At 42.5% G+C, this 21,100-nt stretch overlaps 4 protein-coding genes across 5 annotated transcripts; 2 read left to right on the forward strand and 2 right to left on the reverse strand.

The window, feature by feature from the left end:
• Positions 1-933: 933 nt before the first annotated feature.
• otol1b (otolin 1b) lies at positions 934-2,831 on the forward strand. The gene is made up of 4 exons (XM_053422084.1): positions 934-1,300; positions 1,385-1,474; positions 1,796-1,867; positions 1,942-2,831. The coding sequence occupies exons 1-4, from the start codon at positions 934-936 to the stop codon at positions 2,829-2,831; spliced, it is 1,419 nt and encodes a 472-aa protein (XP_053278059.1).
• A 1,134-nt stretch (positions 2,832-3,965) lies between these two features.
• Positions 3,966-6,190, reverse strand: LOC128440004 (low affinity immunoglobulin gamma Fc region receptor III-A). Of its 2 annotated transcripts, none has more exons than XM_053422567.1 (6): positions 6,094-6,190; positions 5,981-6,004; positions 5,490-5,780; positions 5,080-5,346; positions 4,539-4,802; positions 3,966-4,434 (listed from the first exon to the last, which is right to left on the reverse strand). In XM_053422567.1, the coding sequence occupies exons 1-6, from the start codon at positions 6,116-6,118 to the stop codon at positions 4,124-4,126; spliced, it is 1,182 nt and encodes a 393-aa protein (XP_053278542.1). In that variant the 5' UTR covers positions 6,119-6,190; the 3' UTR covers positions 3,966-4,123. The 2 variants fall into 2 exon arrangements, with proteins under 2 accessions (XP_053278542.1, XP_053278543.1); XM_053422568.1 differs by having other exon boundaries at positions 4,323-4,460.
• Positions 6,191-8,407: 2,217 nt separating this feature from the next.
• LOC128439597 (rab5 GDP/GTP exchange factor) lies at positions 8,408-14,574 on the reverse strand. The gene is made up of 9 exons (XM_053421939.1): positions 14,284-14,574; positions 11,234-11,429; positions 10,931-11,103; positions 10,635-10,813; positions 10,183-10,264; positions 9,926-10,058; positions 9,678-9,769; positions 9,346-9,602; positions 8,408-8,903 (listed from the first exon to the last, which is right to left on the reverse strand). Exons 2-9 carry the CDS (start codon positions 11,404-11,406, stop codon positions 8,472-8,474), a joined length of 1,521 nt encoding a protein of 506 aa, XP_053277914.1. The 5' UTR covers positions 11,407-11,429; positions 14,284-14,574; the 3' UTR covers positions 8,408-8,471.
• Positions 14,575-14,855: 281 nt separating this feature from the next.
• Positions 14,856-20,426, forward strand: caspa (caspase a). The gene is made up of 8 exons (XM_053421940.1): positions 14,856-14,988; positions 16,219-16,500; positions 16,597-16,691; positions 16,920-17,096; positions 17,186-17,429; positions 18,746-18,898; positions 18,999-19,108; positions 19,248-20,426. The coding sequence occupies exons 1-8, from the start codon at positions 14,982-14,984 to the stop codon at positions 19,359-19,361; spliced, it is 1,182 nt and encodes a 393-aa protein (XP_053277915.1). The 5' UTR covers positions 14,856-14,981; the 3' UTR covers positions 19,362-20,426.
• The last annotated feature ends 674 nt before the right edge of the window (positions 20,427-21,100 follow it).

The raw sequence follows: 21,100 nt of genomic DNA on the forward strand, positions 1-21,100 counted from the left end.
GGGACGTTGCAATAAAAGCTCTAAGATTAAAATGGTTTGCACCTTCCCGCCTTCAGAAAGCTGCACAAACCAAAACTTTAAAAAAGTCCATTGTGGTGCACTGGCCTCTATCACAGAACCCTCTTTACTTGGCTTTGTCCCACTGTAAGAGCCTGGGTAGAAGGTTGAATGTTGGAGGAATGCCTCACATATCAAATGACCCATTGCCCCGCGGCCTTTGCTCCTCACCTAGCTCGCAGCGATGGAGTGCTCCTGGCGGCCACTGTATCCCGTGTCACAAAAGCACCTTTCTACACAACAGGGCTACAGAGGATGGGCCACAGCACAGTGGTTCTCCTCGGGTCAGCACCAGCTCGCTGTCGTTGGATTTCAGACCTCCCCCTTTTTCCTCCAGAAAACACCCTCATTGGTGGGGACGTTATTTCGCCCAAGCCTGGCAGAGATATCAGAGAGACCTGGAGCTCCTGGTGCTGCCTCCAAGACGCCGCTAGAAAGGATAAATGATCAAACTACTTATGCATAATTGGGTGAGTCTTCTCAAGTCCGCTGCATATTTGTTCTCAGGACGTTGGATATTAGCACAATGAACAACCCACCTAACCTTTGGTTTTTATCTAATTGTTGGTTTACTGAACTTTAATCGTGTGATATTGAGTCGAAAAACCTGCAGACTTGGTCATTGGATCACTGGGAGAATATATTTAAGTGCAAACTAACATAAGTACTTAACAGTGGACATGGAAATTTAAGATCAAACTAACGAGATCTAAATCCCTCCCTATTTTGTGATTTGATTAGCAACTCTGAACTGATCATTTTTTTTTGTAAGGTCTTGTTTTTCGTTGAAACGTTGATGGAAAAATGGATGTGGTGCAGAACATAAGAGAAAAAGTGTGTTGTATAAACTCCTCTGTCCTCAGATCCCAGTCGACCATGAGGACTATCTCGTGTCAGTGGACCCTTGTGGCTGTCGTTGTGGTTGCACTCACTTTGGCATCCTGCGCTGAGGCTAAGACCACTCAGAAGCCAAAGTATCAGTACACCAAGAAGCCTGTCCCTCAGATCACATTGCATGGCCCTGTGACCACCAGCATACCCAAGACACTCAAGACGGTGGCCAGTGCAAATCCTGTGGCGCCCCTCCCCTTGCTTTCTCCGTACCACAGTGAGAGCCCTGGGCCCTCTGATGGTGGCCCTGAGAACTACACTCTGGATTACAATGAGTGTTACTTCAACTTCTGCGAGTGCTGTCCTCCGGAGCGAGGCCCCAGGGGGCCAAAGGGAGACAGAGGCTTGGCAGGTATAACACTCCCAGATAAATGCAAGATAGAAAATTTAATTTTGCTTCCAAAATGTTAAACTTCTCTTTTGATTCCTCATGTAGGACCACCTGGTGAACGAGGCCCTGCAGGAGCAGCTGGTTTACAAGGACCACCGGGTGTGAATGGTCCTGCAGGATTTAAAGGAAGCAGGGGTAAATATAATATGGTTAAATAAAAAGAAGTGGCAAGAACTGAAGTGAAATTTGTAAGACTTCTGACCACATCCAACATTGATACTGGGTGTGGTTGGAAACAGACTCGAAACCTACATTCACAGAAGGAAGTGAAACATTAATTTTCAGCCTAGAGTTTTTAAAACTGGAAGAAGAAAAAAAAAAAAGCTCACAATTGCAGTTTTGTCATTGGGCCAGTCAATATTTAGTTATTCTTCACCTGTAGCTTCAGATTATAATATTGTCATATTGTGTTTGTGTCATTTTGTTAATTAAACACTTTTTATGTCAATTTCTTAGGGGATAAAGGTGACAGAGGAAACAGTGGAACTGCTGGCCCACCAGGTATCCCAGGAAAACCAGCACAGAAAGGTACACTTGTGTTCAAGCGAGTTTTATTATTGTGTAATGTTACCAGAGCTCTGACAGTTTCCCTTATCTTGCAGGGGATATTGGCTCAAATGGTGAGAAAGGGGAAATAGGGCTGCAAGGTGTCAAAGGTAATAGTGGAGGGAAAGGGGAACCTGGCCAGAATGGGAGTGCTGGCGATAAGGGAGAACCGGGAAAAGAGGGACCTCCAGGAATGGCTGTCGAGCTAGGTCCTAAGGGAGAAAAGGGAGATAGGGGGGAGTGTGGCACTTTTGTAGAGAGAGGACAAAAAGGAGAGCGAGGTGATCCTGGGCAATCCGGCATCCCAGGAGTGATGGGCATTCCAGGAATTAATGGCAAACACGGATCATCAGGTCCTGTAGGTGTCCGAGGGGATCAGGGACCTCCTGGACCTCCAGGAGAACCAGGGATGAGAGGGCCTCAAGCACCACAGGGCATAAGAGGGATGCCTGGCCCAAAGGGGGACAGAGGTTACCCTGGGATGAGAGGTGACCGAGGCTTCCGTGGATTGAAAGGAGGTAAAGGATCGGGAGTTCCTCAGAAACGCTCAGCCTTCAGTGTCGGCATCTCTCCAAAAAAGTCCTTCCCACCCTCAGGCTTCCCGATCCGCTTTGACAAAATCTTCTACAATGAAGAGAATCACTTTAATGTCTCATCCAGCACCTTCACATGTGTCATACCTGGGGCTTATGTCTTCTCCTTCCAAATCACTGTACGCAATCAGCCACTGCGAGCCACCCTCGTAGTGAACGGGACCCGGCGGGTAAGGACAAGGGACTCTCTGTACGGCCAGGACATTGACCAGGCTTCCACTCTGGTGGTGCTGCGGCTGGCGTTGGGCGATCAGGTGTGGATGGAGACATTCAGAGACTGGAATGGGGTGTATGCAAGCAGTGAGGACGACAGCATCTTCTCTGGGTTTCTACTTTACCCAGACACCCCCTGATACTAAGTGATGCTGACAATATCTTCCACTACAATGTTCCAACATGATCATATATGAAGAAGGACCAAATGCTGGTGGTGCTACACTTTCACACTCACTACGTATGAACTCCTCAGAAGCTGTACTGTAAACTAGAGAACTGGTATTATCAAGATCATTGCAAATATTGCATTATCAGTGTATCAGTAACCTCTTGTTTGACCCACATGGATATATATATATGAGAAAACAATGTTTTTGATTAAAATGACCTACACAAAAATTGTAGCCCAGGTGTATCATGACCAGACAAATAATAAAGTCTCAAGGGGCATTATGAAAAACATAACAGGAAGCCCGCCAGTTTGCATTTAGTGGCAATTTTCACATTTTTCACATTTTTCACATTTCTACTTTGATGAACTTGTCCCAGGGTTTTCACCAGATCAACTTCAAATTGAGATAAGTGGCGTGGCGTCAAAGTTTAATTACACTCCATCAAAACCAAAGGTTCTGTATCTCTGACATATTTGGTCCAATCGAGTCCAAACTAGGCATGTAAGACAAGAGTCCCGGACTTATGACATCTACACAGAAATCATGACTTAAAATCAGAGCACCACCTGCTGGCTACAGGAAGTGACATGTTTTATACTTTGAAGAACTGCTCCTGGGTGCTTTACACTACACAGCTCAAAAGAGCTCAGTCAAGTCATTGGATCACGGTCAGAATTGTGATATTTCCTCAAAGCGTGTGCGGCGAAGGATCATAGACAGGATGGGCAAAGGACACGATGTTGGCATACCTGCACTGTGCATTGTCCTATCACTAACAAACTTCTGTCACATGAAGTCTCAGTCTTTGTCTTTACTATGGATTTCTCACACTCTTTTCTTTCTAATCAGGTATCTAACTGCGTATTAAGACATAGAAATATATTATGTATGTGCTGAGTATAGGGAAAATATCACCATGAGCGGCCTTACTATTTCAAATCAAGCGAAAAGGGACTTAACTCTTGCATTTGAGAACTATATATGATATCCACTGTCATGTTATTTTACCAATACATGTACTATGTAAGCAGTATTGTTGTACAATGAGGCTGTATAAAGAGAGTGTTTCAGTGCAAATAAAATCCAGTAACACATATACACCATTTAGGGAATGATTTATTTGCTCCAAGCCCTTTTTGTATCAACACAAGTATGAACATGAGGATTTTCTTATTTGGCAAAGGACTGCAATGTTCCAGGACTTAATGTCCCAGGAGTTACCTGAGTCTCACCGTATTACTCTGATTTAGGATCATTCACTTATGCAAAACTTGTGAATGTGTAACATTGGCTGGAGGCATGTGTTCAGACTCCTCTAGCATGTCCCCAGATGCTTCAGCCATGTCAATGTGTGATGACGTGACAGGCTGGATCCTGGTTGGTGGAACAGTTTGCTTGACAGACTGGGCTGGAGAGGGCAGAGAGCCTGGAGCTGAAGTGGACTGGTAAAGAGATGCCTGGGTTGCTGCTGGCTCATCTGTCAGAGGCAGGGGGTCTGGGGATGCGACCGGGGGAGCAAAAGGCTTTGGATTTCTGGGTTGAAGAAACGAAGGCATCGCCGGTCGCCCTATTGGGTTGGAGACAAGTTGACCGCTGAAGTTTTCCAAATCATAACGAAGATTAGATATTGAACACAATGAGACATAGCATGCTGCGTTTATATTAAAGTACCTGCCACTTGTCCAAAGCTTGTGGGCTCACTCCACCTGGAGATGCCCAACTGAGGCACCTTGGCCTTACAGCTGTAGCGGCCTGGACTCTGTTTGACCAGATCCCTGTTCTCAGAGGTTGCGGTTCCCAGTCGCTGATCATTCTTGTAGAAATAGTAAATTATTGGAGGGGCAGGAGGGTGGGCGTTGTATTGGAGGTGGCAGATGAGTCTGAGCATCTGAAAATGATGTTCAACAATCTCCAAAATGGGCTGCGTCAGAACCTCTGCGACAGAGCAACATGAGAGAAAATAAACAACAAGCAAAAACATTAAAATAATGAGAATTATATTCCTTGGATCAGGGAGAACCAACATTCATGTATTTCATCAAAGAACAGTCATATAATTTAGTTTACAGCTAAATATAAGGGAGATGTTGATCTTCTCATCTAAGTCTTGGCCGGAAAGTGAATAAGAACATTTCTTAAAGTGACTTTCCACTTGTGATCTGCAACAACAAGCAAACTGAGGATTTGCAACTCAACCTGTATGTAAACTCACCTAAGACCTGCACTGAAGCATCAACTGAAAGGACAGAGCGTGTGCGTCTGTCTTGGTTCCAGGAGGCCCGACAAGAATACATCCCTTGGTCTCCCAGGGTCAGGTTGTTCAGGTGAAAATGTGGGCCACTTTGTTTCATGATTTCAACCTTGTCCCTGTACAGAATCCTCTCATGAATTGGGGCATTGCCTCGGACGCGGCACGTTAGCGTTAGGGTTTTTCCAACGAGGCCTGGTTGGGATGGGACTTGCAGAATGGCCCACCCTCCTGAAGGCAGATCACACAGGAGAAAGTTACCACGCTATGTTGAATAGTGTTGCAACAGCAGAACGAGCATGATGATCTCATTTTCAAAAAAACAAATGCAGAGGGTGCGAGATTTTAAATAAAATGGGTAAATAAGATCTTACCATCCACATTGATCTCCACAGGCAGACTCTGGAGGGTGTATATGTTTCCCACCGCTGTGTCCCTCACTCCCCGGCAATAATATTTCCCACTATCTTTAACACGCACCTTCCACAGAACCAGGGGCTCGCCAGTCTGTACGAGCTTCTCAGATCCTTTAAACCACTGGTGATCCCATCTGGACCCGTGGGGGTCAGGAACGCTGCACCTCAGCCGGACCTCCTCCCCAGTGAAGATCCTTGTGTCCCCCAACACCCTCTCCACGACAGCTCTGAATGAGCTCTCAAGAGGAGCTGTACGGAGATGAAAACACTCAGAATAATCTATATAATCTGTTTTGATTATTCATTTTTTTACTTAACAGAATTACTTTAAATCATATTTATGTCGTGACTCCAGCAGAAGCAGCGGATAAACTGATTCTAGTATAATATGCTTACAAATGGGAGCATGTTTTTATGAGGCATGTATCATAAGAATATTTGGTACATACCCACAGGCGCGAGAGTCAAAATAACTGAAATAGAGAAATAATCAACGATCAAATTAGCAGAGAACAATATTATCCGACTGATTGTGGAGTTTGTGAAAGTGAAGAAAACTCACAGAGGAAGGAAATGACCGCGTCCATTCTGAGTGCACTAACCCAAGACCTGGGGGGGGGGGGACTACTTATATTTATAATGTGGAGGGAAGTGAAAGTTTGTTTTTCTTCTTTTCACACAGGACATCTCCTTTTTCTTTTCACTGTAAACTGTGAGCACATTTCTTAATAACAAGGAACAGGGAAATAAAAACAGATCAGCATTATTTAACAAAGGACCTCCATCTTATCTACCTCAAACATTTATGATACAATAGTTTTAATGTGACAGTCTGTGACACCTATGGTTATGTAGCGGTGCATCCAATGCCACACAGTACCACCACAGACTTGCCAGGAACTCACTGATGCCCTGATCCAGGTTTTGGACATTTTGTAGTCCATTAACACTACGGAGTCCCATTATGAGCTGCTGTGATGAAATTCAAACAAGTTGGATCAACCTGTGATTTCAATATATTTACTATAATTTCTGTGTAATATCGAAGCCAGCCGTCAGTGGGTCGAGGATTTTGGTTTCCATCGTCACATCATTTTGTTCTCGATAGATTATACAACGTACATCAGTAAATATTTTCCACCTGAATACTTTGTTCGTCAAGATCTGACATGTGATTTAATTCTTGCCTTCATTTGAATTTCCCCTTTGGGATTTATTAGTCTCATTGGATTTAGGCTTTTATTCTGGAGTCTACAAATCTGAAATTTCTGAATATATCACAAACAAAATTAGTCTTTTGCCTTTTTACAAAACGTAAAACCATAAACACACATTAGACAAAAAGGATAATTCCAGAAATTGGAACTGAAAAGTTCTTCACTTGCAAAATCATGACAGTCTTGTGAAAGAACTGCACATGAGCCCACTTGCATTTAACATTTTTATTTATCATCACACAGCCATAGATTCAAATAAGACTAATACTGCCCCAATAAGTTATGTTTAAATAAAAGACAGTATTTAGTTACTTCCTCCCATGTTACAATTATAAACCTATAAGGTTACAAAGATGTTTCTGACTCATAAATGGCTTCTGCTTACAGTGCAATATTCAAGTTGTTTGCATTAAACTCTTTAGTTGTTCTAATTAAAAATGGAAAATGACTCCACACTGAACATTCTGTTGTAGAAGAACTAAAAAGATTCAGATGTAGCAATAAAAGAAAAACCTAGTCAAAAAAAAGACAAATATGTGCCTTTCATAATTTCCAAACATCTTCTCAGGACGGTCACATTTGGAAACAGCGTATAACACTGTTTTCAACAATTATCCTTTCAAATCAATATAGCAATTACTTCCTTTCATGTCTTTCTTAAGTGCTTCAAAATAAACTGAACTGGTTGATATTTCTGCACTATCAAGAACAGTTTGGGCTGATTTGTACGTTTTGGGCTTGGGGGGGAAACCGCACTTCTCCTTGTTAACCAGACACTAAAATTTAACCCAATTTCCCCAGGGATGTATAAAAAGTATTTTCCGATTTGGATTTCTCATCTAAAAGCTGATTACTTGAAGTATTGTTAATGGGAGACGCTTGAGAGGATTAATAACAGATGGAGCTTTTTACTACTCAACCATTGGGATTCATGTAACATGTGTTCAAACTAGTTTCTTTAACAATAACACTACTGTAAATATTACAGGATTTGTGTCTCCTATTGCATTCAGAAGAGTTGATACCTGCCAGTCTATAGAAAAATAAAAATCACTGTACATCCAGCTTATGTCTGGAGTGAGAGGTCTGGCATGAAAACAAGACAATATCTGCACGCACGCACGCAGGCGCACAACCACACACACACACACAGCAGAAGGAATTTTAGATTTGTCATCATTATGGAAAAATATCCATGCTTTTTCTCAAAACTGATTTCCCAACAGTTCAGGGAAACGGTGAATCATAAAGCATGAGCGTGAGCTGAAGGGGTTATTTTAGTGAGGGGGATTTATGCTATGAATCATTCTGATTTCTCCATTTCCTTTACCAAAAACACAATTTCACTGTTATAATAGTAGGTGTAGAGTGTAAGGGCAATGAAGAATCAGTTTTACACAAGGAAACATCACAACATAAATGACATACAAACCCTTATTTGGGAAGTTGTGTATAATCACAGAGAACAGTTTCAAACTCACATCCAACCATTTATCCCATTTACACAAATGTGTGTGTGTGGGGGGGGGGGGGGGGTGCATATGCTCCGTGCAGATCTCCTATGAAAGAGGAAAATGGATGGATGGAATGGAGGTGGCTGGAGTGGAAAAGGGCGATGTGCACACAAACATTGAATAGTGAGGAGTGGGGTGGAGTGGTGTGGAGTGGGGGGTGGGGGGTGGAGTAAAGCCTCTTGATTTCATTTTTTTTTTAGAGCAGAGATCTACACGTCAACCACCTGCGGCTGCAGTGGCGGAGGCAGGAGCTCGTTCTCAATGTTATCAGAGTCGATTGCTGACTGTGCTGCAGAGCCGCTCGCTGGGGCTGCGGAGAGCGTTTCTGTCTCTGGTGGGAAGTTCTCCAGAGCGCACTGGACCTTCTGCTCCACATCATCTGTCCAGTCGATCAGGTCGCTCTTCAGTTGGCGAGCCTTCTCCATGACGCGCTCCTGCCTTTCCCCGAGCCCTGTTAGCAGGTCTAGTCGTTTATGGACCTGACTGAGAGCTGCGCTGCCTGGTGAGGGCGAGGTGGAGGAAGCTCCGTTGGTATTTGGCCAGTGGGGGGACGCCTGGCCCGACATGTAGAGATCAAACTGCTCAGAGCTCAGGTTCAGAGACTGACCGTCCAGCTTCTCAATGAAGGCCACCGCACAGCACTGGGGAGAGGGGATGAGATGGGTCATTGAAAATAAATCAGTCTGTGGCTTCATTTTGTTGGTAATCTTAACGAATTAAAACAAAAACATATGAAAATTGTTGACTAATAAGAAGACAGAGCTTCACAACAACCCTAATTTCCTGTAATCTCTCTTTAAAAAGAAAACAATGTCAGATAAAGCCCAACAGACTTCAAGTGTCTTCAAGACAACTGAAAGCATTGCTGTCTAATATAACAGTCCCGTAATAAATAAGCAATTGTCGTGTTAACTGTTTTTGTAGAGCGTTGATTCAATTTAGTGTTGATTCCAGAAGATGTTCAAATTCCCTGCTTATATAACACCAAACAATACAGCACCGGATCTTCTTTGAAAATTTAGGAATATGGCGACTCGGACACACACACCAAAAAGACACAAACACAAGCAAGCACCCCCTCACCAGATTAGTGTAGTAGTAACCATCCTCTCCGGACATGAGCTTCCTGGGGTTGCAGAAGCGGTTGATGTACTGGATGTTGGACTGCAGTCGTGGAGGGTTTGCTTTTAGCACGATGTAGATGAGGGTCGGGAGGAAGTCGTCCGCAGACGCAGCCTCGTTCGTACTGGCTTTGATGGCGTTGAAGATGTGCTTGCTGCAGCTGGTCATGCAGCGCAGTTTGTCGTTGGGCACGCGCTTCGAGTCAATTTCGATCAAATCTACAAAAGGAAAATTGTCAAGACATTGATGTCTGCACATGGGCTTCTCGAAAAAAAGAAAAAAAAAACACTTACCTGTGATGGCTTTGACTACATTGTCAGAAACCACAGGGATCTCCTCATCCACCGGAGAGCACAGCATCTCAATGGTGACCCAGTGCAAGTCTCTGAGACCCGAAAAACACAGATCATATTCAAATAAAGGAACTCTCAGCTCAGTCATTATATTTAAAAAAAAAAATGTGCTCATAAGAAATACAGAAAAATGAAACAAGTAATACTACAGAAAAATTCAAGCGTTAATACAACTTTTATTCGCTGACCTGATTCTCTTCTGAATGGCCAGATCTTTTTTCTCATCATCTGTGGTTTCAGGACAGAACACTTCCTTGTAGAGACGAGTCATCACGTACTTCTCTACTTCATCCATAACACTCTGTACCTGGTCTGATGAGCCTATGAGCAGAAGAAAATAACTTAATTAAACAGTTCCAAGACATTATGTGTTGGTGACATTCACTGTTTCAAGCTGATTATTCTTGAGTGTTTAGCAAAAAGAATCAGCCATAAGCCGTTTTACCTTTGAACTGAGTCTGGAGGCGATCAGAGAGGTTCTGGTAGAAGTCTTGTACACACTCTGACAGCTCATCAGCACCCATGTTCTGTAAAAAAGAAAAAGAATGGAAATAAACATTTCAGCCCTAGCCTTAAAAACATGTTGACAGAACATGGGCAGACTGTTGTAAAATAGTTGATTTCTAACGAGCAGAACTCTGCCGTTATATATTAAAAGAGCCAAACTGTGTTAAGTGATAAATCAGGTGGTATTGAAACAGTTTAACAGATAAACACTGATGGAAAGTGAGGTGAACCAAAAACTCTATAACATCAGTGCTTTCTGACTTTTAACCTCAAACTTCTGCCAAAGGTAATTTCATCACAGCGTATCTGGACTTACACAATTATTCACAAATAGGAACTCAATGGTTCCGACAAACACAGCAGAATAATTAGTAATCCAGTAATCCTCACCCGCTTATAGACCATGCTCTCAGTGAAGGCCCGGCACTGTTTGAAGATCTCCCTGCCAGACTTCATGGGCTTGAGAAAATCAATGAGCTCTCGCATTGAGAGGTCACTGTCCAGAGAGGAGCGTCGGCTTGAGGAGGTGCTTGGACTGGGGCTGGACTGGGATTCAAAAGGAGCAGCATCTAGGGGAAGATGTTAGATTCATTCGATGCGTCAAACATTTGCAGTTTTTCATTGGGCTACGTGTTTGTGTCTAATAGTCTCTCAATAAACAGCTGCGTGTGTGCTAATATACATACCCTTTTTTGCTGATGTTTTGGTGGAAGGAATAAAAAACTTTGTGACTGTGTTAACTTTGCTGGACTTTTCCTTTGTTTTTCTTTCTTCAAACTTGCTGAAGGGTGTGATGGCAGGCTGTGACTCTGCCTTTGGTTGTTTGCTCGCATATGCCTTCTCTTCCTCTCTCTGAAGCCTGGGAGGGAAAATACAATACAGATGTGACACTTGAGCAAATCAACAAAATGAGGAGGAGAGAAAACAAAAGACACTATATTTGGCATTTTGGAGCAATTGTACAAGTGACACCAGAGAGTTAGACTGACTTCTCAGCAAGTGCCCAGTCTTCTTTTATCTGCTTTTGCTTTTCTTGCTGGTTTTCCTCTCGCCAGCATGTTGAGCACAGGCCCTGCCAAGCGTTGTTGCCGTAAAAACCACATCCCTTCTTGCAGAGCAGGTCTGATTGGTCCAGGTGGATCCTGCGCCGCTGGCTCGTCATCTTTGCGGTAAATAGGAGGATGGCTGGAGGGGTCAGAAGACAAGATAGCTATCAAAACCAAAGCATTGAGTTAGTCCTGTAATGAGGTACTTGTACTTCACTTTTAAGAATTAAGAACTATAATGTGTTGAGGATAATGCAATTATTTTCATTTTGATAAAAAGAATGTCACTAGTTGCAAGAGAGGGTGTTGGAAGACTAGGATTATATATATATATTTTTTCCAATTTCATTTATAATTTTATCATAATCGCTTTCATATCATTTGGAGCGACCACTCATCATGTGGTGCGACCAATAATACCAAGACCTGTATTAAATTTAAAATAAAATATTAAATTTCTGTGGCTGAAATATTAAGCACTGATACAGTATGCTTAAATGAAGGATATTTCCTTAAATTTTTTATAAATTTTATGCACTTAACCGGAAAAATAAGTCTATATTTAATAAGGGGCCGTTGAAATTATAGAACAAAAATATGAGGTCATTATTTTCAAAAACTCAGAAGAAATGCAACTAATTTGTTACAAATTACTTTATATTATCATCCAGAGTTCAAAAGAAATCTGTACATAGGTCATACCTCTATCTGGAAGTCGGTTCCAACCAGTTCCTTAATTAGAGTTACCCTAAAATTCCTCTGAGGGCAACTCTCAGCGGATGAGGTGTGGTTTTAACACAAGGCTGTTCCGGTGTCAGCGCAGCACGGTATAAATATGGCTGCCTCAGATGACTCCATCAGTCTGCCACAGACTCCAACGGATGCATAATTTGACATTTATTACCTCAGCTCTCGAGCTTGAGAAGCCAACTCCGGCACTAGAGACGAGGACTTAGAAGAATAACACACTCCTGCAATCGATCATGGGTTGTTGCTAACTAAGGCAATTAGCCATAATTGATGGTTACCCGCTTTAACACCATCAAAACAGAGCGTAGCAAGTAAGCGTGCAGGATAGATCAGGAGACGCATGACACCCTTTGACTTTTGATGTAAACGGCTTTTATTTTCCGCGCTCAACAGTTTTTCTTTTTATTTATTTTCATACATAGGAAAACCCCTGTAATTCATTTCATAAGGTTGAATAAAACAGCGTCGTTTGATGACATCATCTGTTTTTGAGTTTTCTGCGGAAACACCCCAAGCACCACCACATAGTTCCTCTTCAAAAACAGAGGACACCGCTACGCCCCCGAAGGAAAGCTCCAGCACATCCACACCACGGCAACATTACTGACGACCTTAGTGCACACACACCTCATCTCATCTCAGGGTAGAGAAGTGCTGAAAGGACCTCCTCTGGTTTCAAACAGTATAGGAACAGCTGTTACAGCAGACACCGGCAGTCTGCCACAGACTCCAGCCTAGAGTGATTCGATGTTCATTACCTCAGCTCTGGAGCAATAGAAACCAATCTCCGCCACTGGAGATGAGGACTTAGAATAATAACACGCTCTTGCTGACATGCTCGTGGTTTGCTGCCAACCAAAAAGCATAGTATAGGAAAGCCCCTGTAATCCATTATATATTAAGTTTTTCGTTAATCAAAATCGTCTTTTGACAGCATCATCTGTTGTTGAGTTGTCTGTGGAAACGCACCAAGCACCAACATATAGTTTTCTTCATGAAGAGGAAAACGCTATGCCCCCAAAGGAAAGCACACGGGGGTCCATTAAAGCAACCGGACAGGACAGAGAAATTAACCGACTGAGAGGTAGGTTCTCTCCTCTAGTCCTTGAGGGCTACGGGCCCGCTCACATAGTACAGGAAGTCCAAGTGCTAAAGGCAGCAGATAAATGAACGTACTGTTGCCAGCGGGAAAGTCTCAGCTCTGTGGGCAGCCCGTCTTGTAAGCAGTGGCGGAGCCAGAACATTTTCATTTGGGTGGCCAGGAGGAACTTGTGATAATTTTGGGTGGCAGCATATAAATCACATTACATAGAAATACTGTGCTATATAAAGGCAAAGCTTATACTATACAAATGTAATGCAATATAGACTATCATCAAATTTTTTATTATTAAATTTTTATATTCATACTTGTTTTTGAACTCTGTGAGTAGAGTGCTTGATTGTTGCTGACGGTTTTAGTCATATTGTATCTAGGGCCTGTCAATAAGGACTTGCACTAAAGTGTCCCAAACTACAGACTATTACTACTCTCCTAGGAGCAGATGATCAGCTCAGCTTATGGTGATCAGCAGCAGTATGGTTACAGGTAAACTATAATATCCAAACAGAGATTGCATTTTAGTGCTTTTAGTAACGTTAATCCTCCCTCCTTCCAAGTTTAGTTGTAATCCGTCCAGACTATCGAGTTGCTGCAGTGTCTGTAGCCACACCACAAACCACAGCAGTGAGTACAAACTGCAGCGCAGAGGCAGGAACTGTCACCTGCATACGTCCAGAACAAGACAAGTACTTTATCCCACAATAAACACATCTGACCCGGAAACTACAGCCCAGCACAGGCTCTGGCTGGAGCTCATTCCTGGGGATAAAACATTCAATCCAGTCACAGCAACAGGAATGTCTCCCTACCTATGGTCTGCGGTTTAGCACTGGCTAGCTGGTAGCAAGTAGCTGCCTCTGAAGTTCTCCACTGACAGAGAGGACTAACGTTCATTTTTGAGACCGAACATACATTATAAACATGGCCATCTCCTCGGTAGCACGAACCCTTTGTCAGTTATGGTAAAATAAACAGTTGAATTGTTGTGGCTGCGACTCTAGACGCAAAGTCAACAAGCTCCTCTTCAGTTAGCTGACTCTGTTTACCTCAGCGAATGACAGCGCTAAGCTAGCTCCTCGCTGACTGGATTCACTCCGGTTTAATGGAGGTGCTGCGGGCCGAGGATTTAGTGTCGACTTACACTTCTACATTCGCAGCGGTAACGAGCAGCGTTGTCGTCGCTCCGGCTCCTGGCTCCTGTCGGTGGATGTTTACATTAGCCCAGCAACTAGCTCCGTCCTCCAGCCATTTTGTCACCGTTTCTTTTTCTGTGGTGGTTGTATGTTTGTGTGACAGAAATGAGTGCTGAGTGGTTTGGCGCCACCCAGTGTCGCCTCCTGGGCAGTGTCTCATGTTGCCGCAGTGAGGAAGGAAGTGTCAGATCAGTCTCAATATTTACAAATGCACAGGGAAGGATTCACGCACGCACGCACGCACACACATATATATCAACGTGTATACATGTTAAAAAAAAAGTTCACAAATAAATCAAACATTCACATAGATATTTCTGCATTTGTGTATGGACTATTATGTATTTGTGTGTGGACTTGTATGTATTTGTGTGTGGATCGCTCTACATTTCTAAATTATAAGTTTTGTGGACTCACTCACTTCACCCATCCCTCCATCGGCATCTTGGTGAGGAGTGTGCGAACTATCACTTTAAGGTTCTTCCAAGGAGCTCATGTGTCCAGATGTCCCCCCCCCCCCCCCCCCCCTGTCCCCCGTCCCCCGTCCCAGAACGAAGATACGCGAGCTGTGGTGAATGGACCGGAGACTCTCTCGTCTGGTTTGCAGACTGCAGCAAGAATAACTTTGTGACAAGACCTCTGTGCAATGGCCGGTAAGAGTTTATCAACTGAATGCAACTTTACGCGCCACCGTGGCACATTGCAAAATCTACTGTATGTACAATATGGAGGCGATCAGCCAGGAAACGCAGAGGTGGTGTGTGTTTGTTTGTTTGTTATAAGGGCGAAGAGGAGGATGAGTTTCAGAGACATGAATTCATCTGTCACAGCTTGAATGTGTCCTAAAAGTTCCGATCAGGCTTCTCTGCAGATTCCTATAGGACCAACCTATGGGACCAACGCGTGTCTTTCTTTGTCCGCGTTAAAGAGAAAGTGAAAGTATGCAGCCTCTATTATGTAAATGTCGACAAGCCTCTTCGATGAGATCAAACTCGACTGTAAAATATGTCTCAGTCTATATTATATTCAAAGCTTGTGAAGTGTTTGTTCGGGTTTGGGTTGAAACCATAAAGGAAGGTCAAAGTACTCAAGGCACTGTAGTGTGGTCCCGCTAATACATGCACCTGACCAATCGTTAGTCAGTCTCTGCTGTCAATCACGACGACGTTTCCGCCAGTTTTAGTAACGTTAAATAAGTATTACAAAAATTTCAGATTTGTTGTACAGGTGTTCCTGTTGTTTTTTGTTGTTGTCCCCGATCTATTCAAATGACCACAAGCTGAGTTCGACTGCAGCACATAACACATCCTCTGAAATAACTGTACAGTCGAATCAACCCTCTTTTTAACCAACTTCATGACTGTAGGATTTATATTTATAGCATTTATAGACCGTTATATTCGACTGCTTTAGTTTGAGCTGTTGTCCTTAGTACCGGGAGTACAAAGCATCACTAAATACACAGATTGATTCTACATCATTTTCTGATTGAACTTGTGAACATTTGAGCCAGTTTTTTGCGATAGGATTAGGAATTAAATACTGTAAGTGTCCAGAATGGAGGGTTAAAGAGCTGTTAGATGTAATGAAGATGTAATGTCTTAAAACTCAACTGTTGTCCTTTCTAAGGGTTGGAAAAGAGATAATATTTTGAAAATAATTCGGTAATTCTTCTACTCAATGTTCTCCCTGCGTGTTACTGCGTTTTCTACTGGTTCTCTTGATTCCCCCCATATTCCAAAGACATCTAAATTACAAGTAGAGAATCCAAAGAAGCTCAAACAATTGCCCATAGGTTGCTTCTCTGTGAGTTGGTCAGGATCCATGTGTATAAGTTTAGCAATTTCCTTAACTTTTACCATGATTTATATTCCGTTCTCTAGACAAGCTCGCCAACGTGAGAAAGAAGTTCGTGGAACAGGTGTCCATAGGAACTCTTGATCGGCTCCTAGACAACATTCTGGAGGATCGCATTGTGAACAACTGGCAAAAAGACACCATACTGGAGAGGAACAGCAGCAGAGAGAACAAGGCGCGCTGCCTCATCGACACGGTGAAGAAAAAAGGCGATAAAGCCAGCACGATGATGATCGCTCACCTTCAAAACTGTGATCCCTTTCTTTACTCTGAGCTGGGCCTCGGCCCGCTACCGCCTGCTCCACCTGGTGAGAACTTTATTCTACTTTTTCCAAACCAATATTGTATTTTCAGACTCAAATACTTAATTTTATTACGTAATCTTGTATTTCTGTGGTTTGTAGCTGCAGAGCCTCGGAGCATTAAGGAGGAGGGCCGGTCGACCACACTCATCCCCACTACTGAGGATTTCTGGAGGAATAAACAGAACAAGAAAGATGTCAGTCTCTCATTAAAGTCATATAAATGTGGCTTAATTGATAGAATTACCCTTTTGCTATTTCATTATCTAGTGGAAAGAATGGGACATTTTATTGAGTTAGTTTGCATATCAGTTTACCTCAAAATTGTTTTCTAAAATGTATCATGTGAAAGTTTTCATTGTAGACATACATTTTTGTTTAATTTACATATAAGAATATATTATCCTTTAAACTCTTCTTTTCAGATTTACCCTGTGACCAAAGATAACTATAGGAATCGTGTGGCGCTGCTTATCACCAATATAAAGTTCACGCTTGAGGAATTAGACAGACATGGAGCTGAGAAAGACGAGGAGAACGCGGAGAAACTTCTCACAGATCTGGGATACGAGGTGGTGAAATACACAAACCTCACTGCAAAGGTGCGTCACGGTGAAAAGGGGAATACATATCATGTTCCTTGTTTACGATGAGTAAATTAAACCTAGCTCTTTCTAATTTCTTCTCACAGGCCATCGATGAGGCTGTAATCAAGTTCTCTAAACATCCAAAACTCCGAGAGACAGACAGTGTGATGGTGGTTATCATGTCTCACGGGGAACTGGGAACTATCCTAGGTGTGGAAACCTCAAAATCTGATGACAAGGAACCAGATGAGTTCCCCATCAACAACATCTATAAACACTTGGGTCCACAGAAATGTCCGGCTCTGCTGAACAAAACTAAAATCCTCATCATCCAGGCCTGCAGAGGAGGTAATTCTCATCCGGTCTTTACAGATACACCAATCTTTCTCTAGTAAGGGCTATGCCCAAACCATAAGTGATTTAAAGGTTTGAATGGAAATTGATATGTTGGAAGTGGAGGAGAAATGAATGCACGTTGAGTAGAGATGGGGGGAAAAAATCTATTCAGTTACGAATCGCGATTCATGCTGCCTCCCAAATCGATTATTATTATTTATTTTTAAACATATTTATTGGTTTTATATGGGGGGGGGGGGGGGTATATGGGGGGGGGAGGAGTAACCTCACCCAAGAGCATGTTGACCAGCTCTTGTTTTTGCACAAGAATCTAAACATACCCAAGCACTAGCTTTGCATAGCCTACATGCAAACAACAGTGAAGCATAGCCTAATTTTTGTTTATTTCAAAGTTTATATTTTAAGTAAACTTTTATTCATTCTATTTAATTTACCTTTTATTTATTGTTTAAAAGTAGCCTAAGTGGTATACATCTCTTAATCTGTCAGTTTGTGTGCAGTTGACAGGGACTACACAATAATAGGGCACATTTTTATTTATGTTCTCTATTGGCTGCCCGGCAGTCATTAAATTAATGTTAATATTTGAACTAAAAAAAAAAGTGAATTTGACTGTGTTGTATTTGAAGGTATGATTCAACTGTTTTCCATGGTCCAGTATTTAAAAAAAGTAAATAACCAAAAGAAATTGAAAGAAATCGTAATATCGAATCGCAATACTTACAGAATCGCAATACATATCTTATCGCCACCTAAGTATCGTGATAGTATAGTATCGGGAGGTTCCTGCCGATTCCCGTCCCTAACGTTGAGTGAAGGAGTTGAGGTGAAGCTGCGTCTCATAGGCTTGTCTGAGAGGAGGGACACTCTTGTTCTCAGGCATCATTCCACCAGAGTTTATTAAAGGACACCCAGCCAGTACCTAGAATGAGACATGCAAAAGGTACGACCAGTTGAATGTAGGGATGAGAAAAGGAGCATGACGTACTGAGGGTAGGGATGAAGGGAGGAGGTACGGATGAAAGGATTCAAGGGATGCATGTAGGGATGAGGGGATGAAGGAATCAGGGTAGGGATGAGGGAAGGAGCATGAAGGCATGAGGGTAGGGATTAGGGGAGGAGGTTAGGATGAAGGGATGCATGTAGGGATGAGGAAAGGACAACGAAGGCATGAGGGTAGGGATGAAGGGAGAAGGTAAGGATGAGGAATGAATGAAGGGATGAGGTGATGAAAGTAACTCAACTGAATTTCATGAAGGTCTTTTTTTCTGTATCAATCTGTATTCAAAGTGGGCCACATGTTTCAGGTGAGAAAGGCTCTGTGCTGGTGAGCGACTATGCGGCTGTGCCTGATAAAACCAGACTGCACGGGTTTTCTCCTGAAGACATCGAGGACGATAGTTGGCAAAGAATCGAACACAGAGAAAAAGACTTCATATCTCTTCTCTCCTGCACGCCTGGTCTGTTTAAATCTAAAATAATCTCATTCTAATTCTCACGACAGACTGAAGATGAAAGACGATAAATGTATCTTCTGTTTTTGCGTGTTTTGCACTGCAGGCACCGTCGCATATAGACATTCGGTTCTCGGGTCTTTTTTAATCCAGTTTACTGTCGACGTATTCAACAAGGCCGCATATGAGGATGACATCGAGGAACTCTTCAGGAAAGTAGGTGTAAACTTTTCTTAATCCGTTCTGAGTGTAAAATATTCTTGTATAATGTGTTTAAATGGCAAATGACATCAGTAATAAAGCAGTAAAGATGGTCTTGTTTTTATAAAATCTTATACCCTGTCTGTTTCCACAGGTCATGCAACGCTTTGAAGAGTTCTGCCCTTCAAACAAAAGGCAGATGGCGACCAAGGACAGATGCACACTTACAAAACGCTTCTACTTTTATCCTGGTCTCAATGTGGTTTGAGACACTTCTTCTTATGAACGTCTTATATCTTCAGGGATTGGGAGTGTAGCCGCTGAGGTCATGCAAGGAAAGAAGTCCTTAAGAAAAGCTGGAAGGGATAGAAATATTGACAAGACAAGCCTCAAAAGATTCATAAAGTAAAATCAGTAGCGTGGGGTGCAGTAGCTGAGGCAGAAAGAATATTCACAGATGAGATGGAGGAGGAGAAAAAAACGAGAAAAACAATATCCCTGTCCCTGCCAATTGGACAGTGAAACAATGTGAAGGTAAGCTAGGGTGTGCAAGAGATCACATGAATCATAATAATCATAAATGTGCCTAATTGACCAATCTCCATGATTCTGTTACTAGTCCGATATTAGTTTTGGAATGTGTGGTTATCAATCTAGCTGTCAGGATTTTAACTATGACAACATGTGTTGTTATGGTAGTTTTAAAGGGGAAAAAGTAAGTGGACCACTAACCCCGTAGCCGGGGTAAAGTGAGACCCAAGACCACTTTTTAAAAAACAATCATATTTTCACCGCCCTTTGTCCTGAAGACATTCTGATCATTTCCATTGCTAGGAAACATCCTGAATTAATGGGAAATGTGTACATTTTACTGATATATCAGTTTAGCTCGCCTAGAGGGGAGCAAATGTAAAAAATGTCTCACATTACCCCGCTCTCTCTACACGTGTTCATAATGTGTGCTATTGGCACATAGGGGACCTATTTACTTCAACGGCCCATGTCTTCGTCAGTTTTGTATTATTCAATTTTTACCCTTGGGTTAGGGTTAGGGTTTGGCCGCCGGAGAATCTTTTTTATCCCAGGGTTAAGGGTCCCATACAGTCTATGTGCAGATGTTAGCTGACACTGGTTGAGAGGTGGGGAACACCCTGGTCTGGACAGGTTAATATCGCAGGGCTGTGTGTGTGTATATAAGCAGTTGAGTAATGTGAACTTTCATACTTTTGTACTTTTACTTGTGTAAGATTCATCAATAACAGTTCACTATGTGATGTTACATTTATGAGTAAACAAGAAAAGTTCAAATAAATGTGAGAATTGAAAAGACAAACTGCGTCTCTTTGCACATTTGACTATATGACTATATGGGGGAGTAGACAATGTCTTGCTTACCCAGATGAGCGCCATGATAGGGAATGTTACTGGGTGGAATTTTTTATAACCTCCTTCCCCATAGAGGTCATAATCAGGAGCAGATCAGCTTCTCTGAGCACATTGTGTGCACATATTTCAAAGTTCCATTGAATTGGGGTCGAAATACCCACTAGTTTACTATTAAACGCCTATTTTGACCTTACTAGTAAACTAGTGAGGTGCAAAATGTTTACTAGTAAGCTAGTGGTGTTGAAATGTGAGCTAGTTTACTAGTTGAAGTGTCTTTTGACCTTACTAGCAAACTAGTGAGGCTAAAAGTGAAGCAAAATTATTCAATAATAAAGAGAGAGACAGAGAGACACACACACAGTGTGATTGAGACAGACAGAGGGAGAGACAGAGAGAGAGAGAGACAGACAGACAGACAGAGGGAGAGACAGAGGGAGAGACAGAGAGAGAGACAGAGAGAGAGAGAGAGAGAGATTTACATGGTATAAAAACCCGATCAAGTCTGACTGGTTGAGCCAGTGCAGTCCTTGCCATCACACCCCCTAACTACCAAGTAATTCACCTGCTCACACCTACATGCACATGCTGGGTGTGTGTTAATATAGTTTTAAACTTGACACA

This window comes from Pleuronectes platessa, chromosome 5, assembly GCF_947347685.1.
Source record: "Pleuronectes platessa chromosome 5, fPlePla1.1, whole genome shotgun sequence".
Taxonomy (NCBI): domain Eukaryota; kingdom Metazoa; phylum Chordata; class Actinopteri; order Pleuronectiformes; family Pleuronectidae; genus Pleuronectes; species Pleuronectes platessa.

Bases quoted from the DNA above. Each gene is read 5' to 3' on its own strand.
- otol1b (XM_053422084.1), top strand. From the start codon at position 934: ATGAGGACTATCTCGTGTCAGTGGACCCTTGTGGCTGTCGTTGTGGTT. The intron at 1,475-1,795 runs GTAAATATAATA...TCAATTTCTTAG, and splicing joins AGGATTTAAAGGAAGCAGGG to GGGATAAAGGTGACAGAGGA. The intron at 1,868-1,941 runs GTACACTTGTGT...CTTATCTTGCAG, and splicing joins AGGAAAACCAGCACAGAAAG to GGGATATTGGCTCAAATGGT.
- LOC128440004 (XM_053422567.1), bottom strand. From the start codon at position 6,118: ATGGACGCGGTCATTTCCTTCCTCT. The intron at 5,347-5,489 runs GTAAGATCTTAT...ATCTGCCTTCAG, and splicing joins TGTGGAGATCAATGTGGATG to GAGGGTGGGCCATTCTGCAA. The intron at 4,435-4,538 runs GTACTTTAATAT...CCAACCCAATAG, and splicing joins AAGCTTTGGACAAGTGGCAG to GGCGACCGGCGATGCCTTCG.
- LOC128439597 (XM_053421939.1), bottom strand. From the start codon at position 11,406: ATGACGAGCCAGCGGCGCAGGATCCACCTGGACCAATCAGACCTGCTC. The intron at 9,603-9,677 runs GTAAGTGTTTTT...TTCCTTTTGTAG, and splicing joins TGTAGTCAAAGCCATCACAG to ATTTGATCGAAATTGACTCG. The intron at 8,904-9,345 runs GTGAGGGGGTGC...CCCTCTCCCCAG, and splicing joins GTTACTACTACACTAATCTG to TGCTGTGCGGTGGCCTTCAT.
- caspa (XM_053421940.1), top strand. The intron at 16,501-16,596 runs GTGAGAACTTTA...TGTGGTTTGTAG, and splicing joins GCTACCGCCTGCTCCACCTG to CTGCAGAGCCTCGGAGCATT. The intron at 19,109-19,247 runs GTAGGTGTAAAC...CTGTTTCCACAG, and splicing joins TCGAGGAACTCTTCAGGAAA to GTCATGCAACGCTTTGAAGA.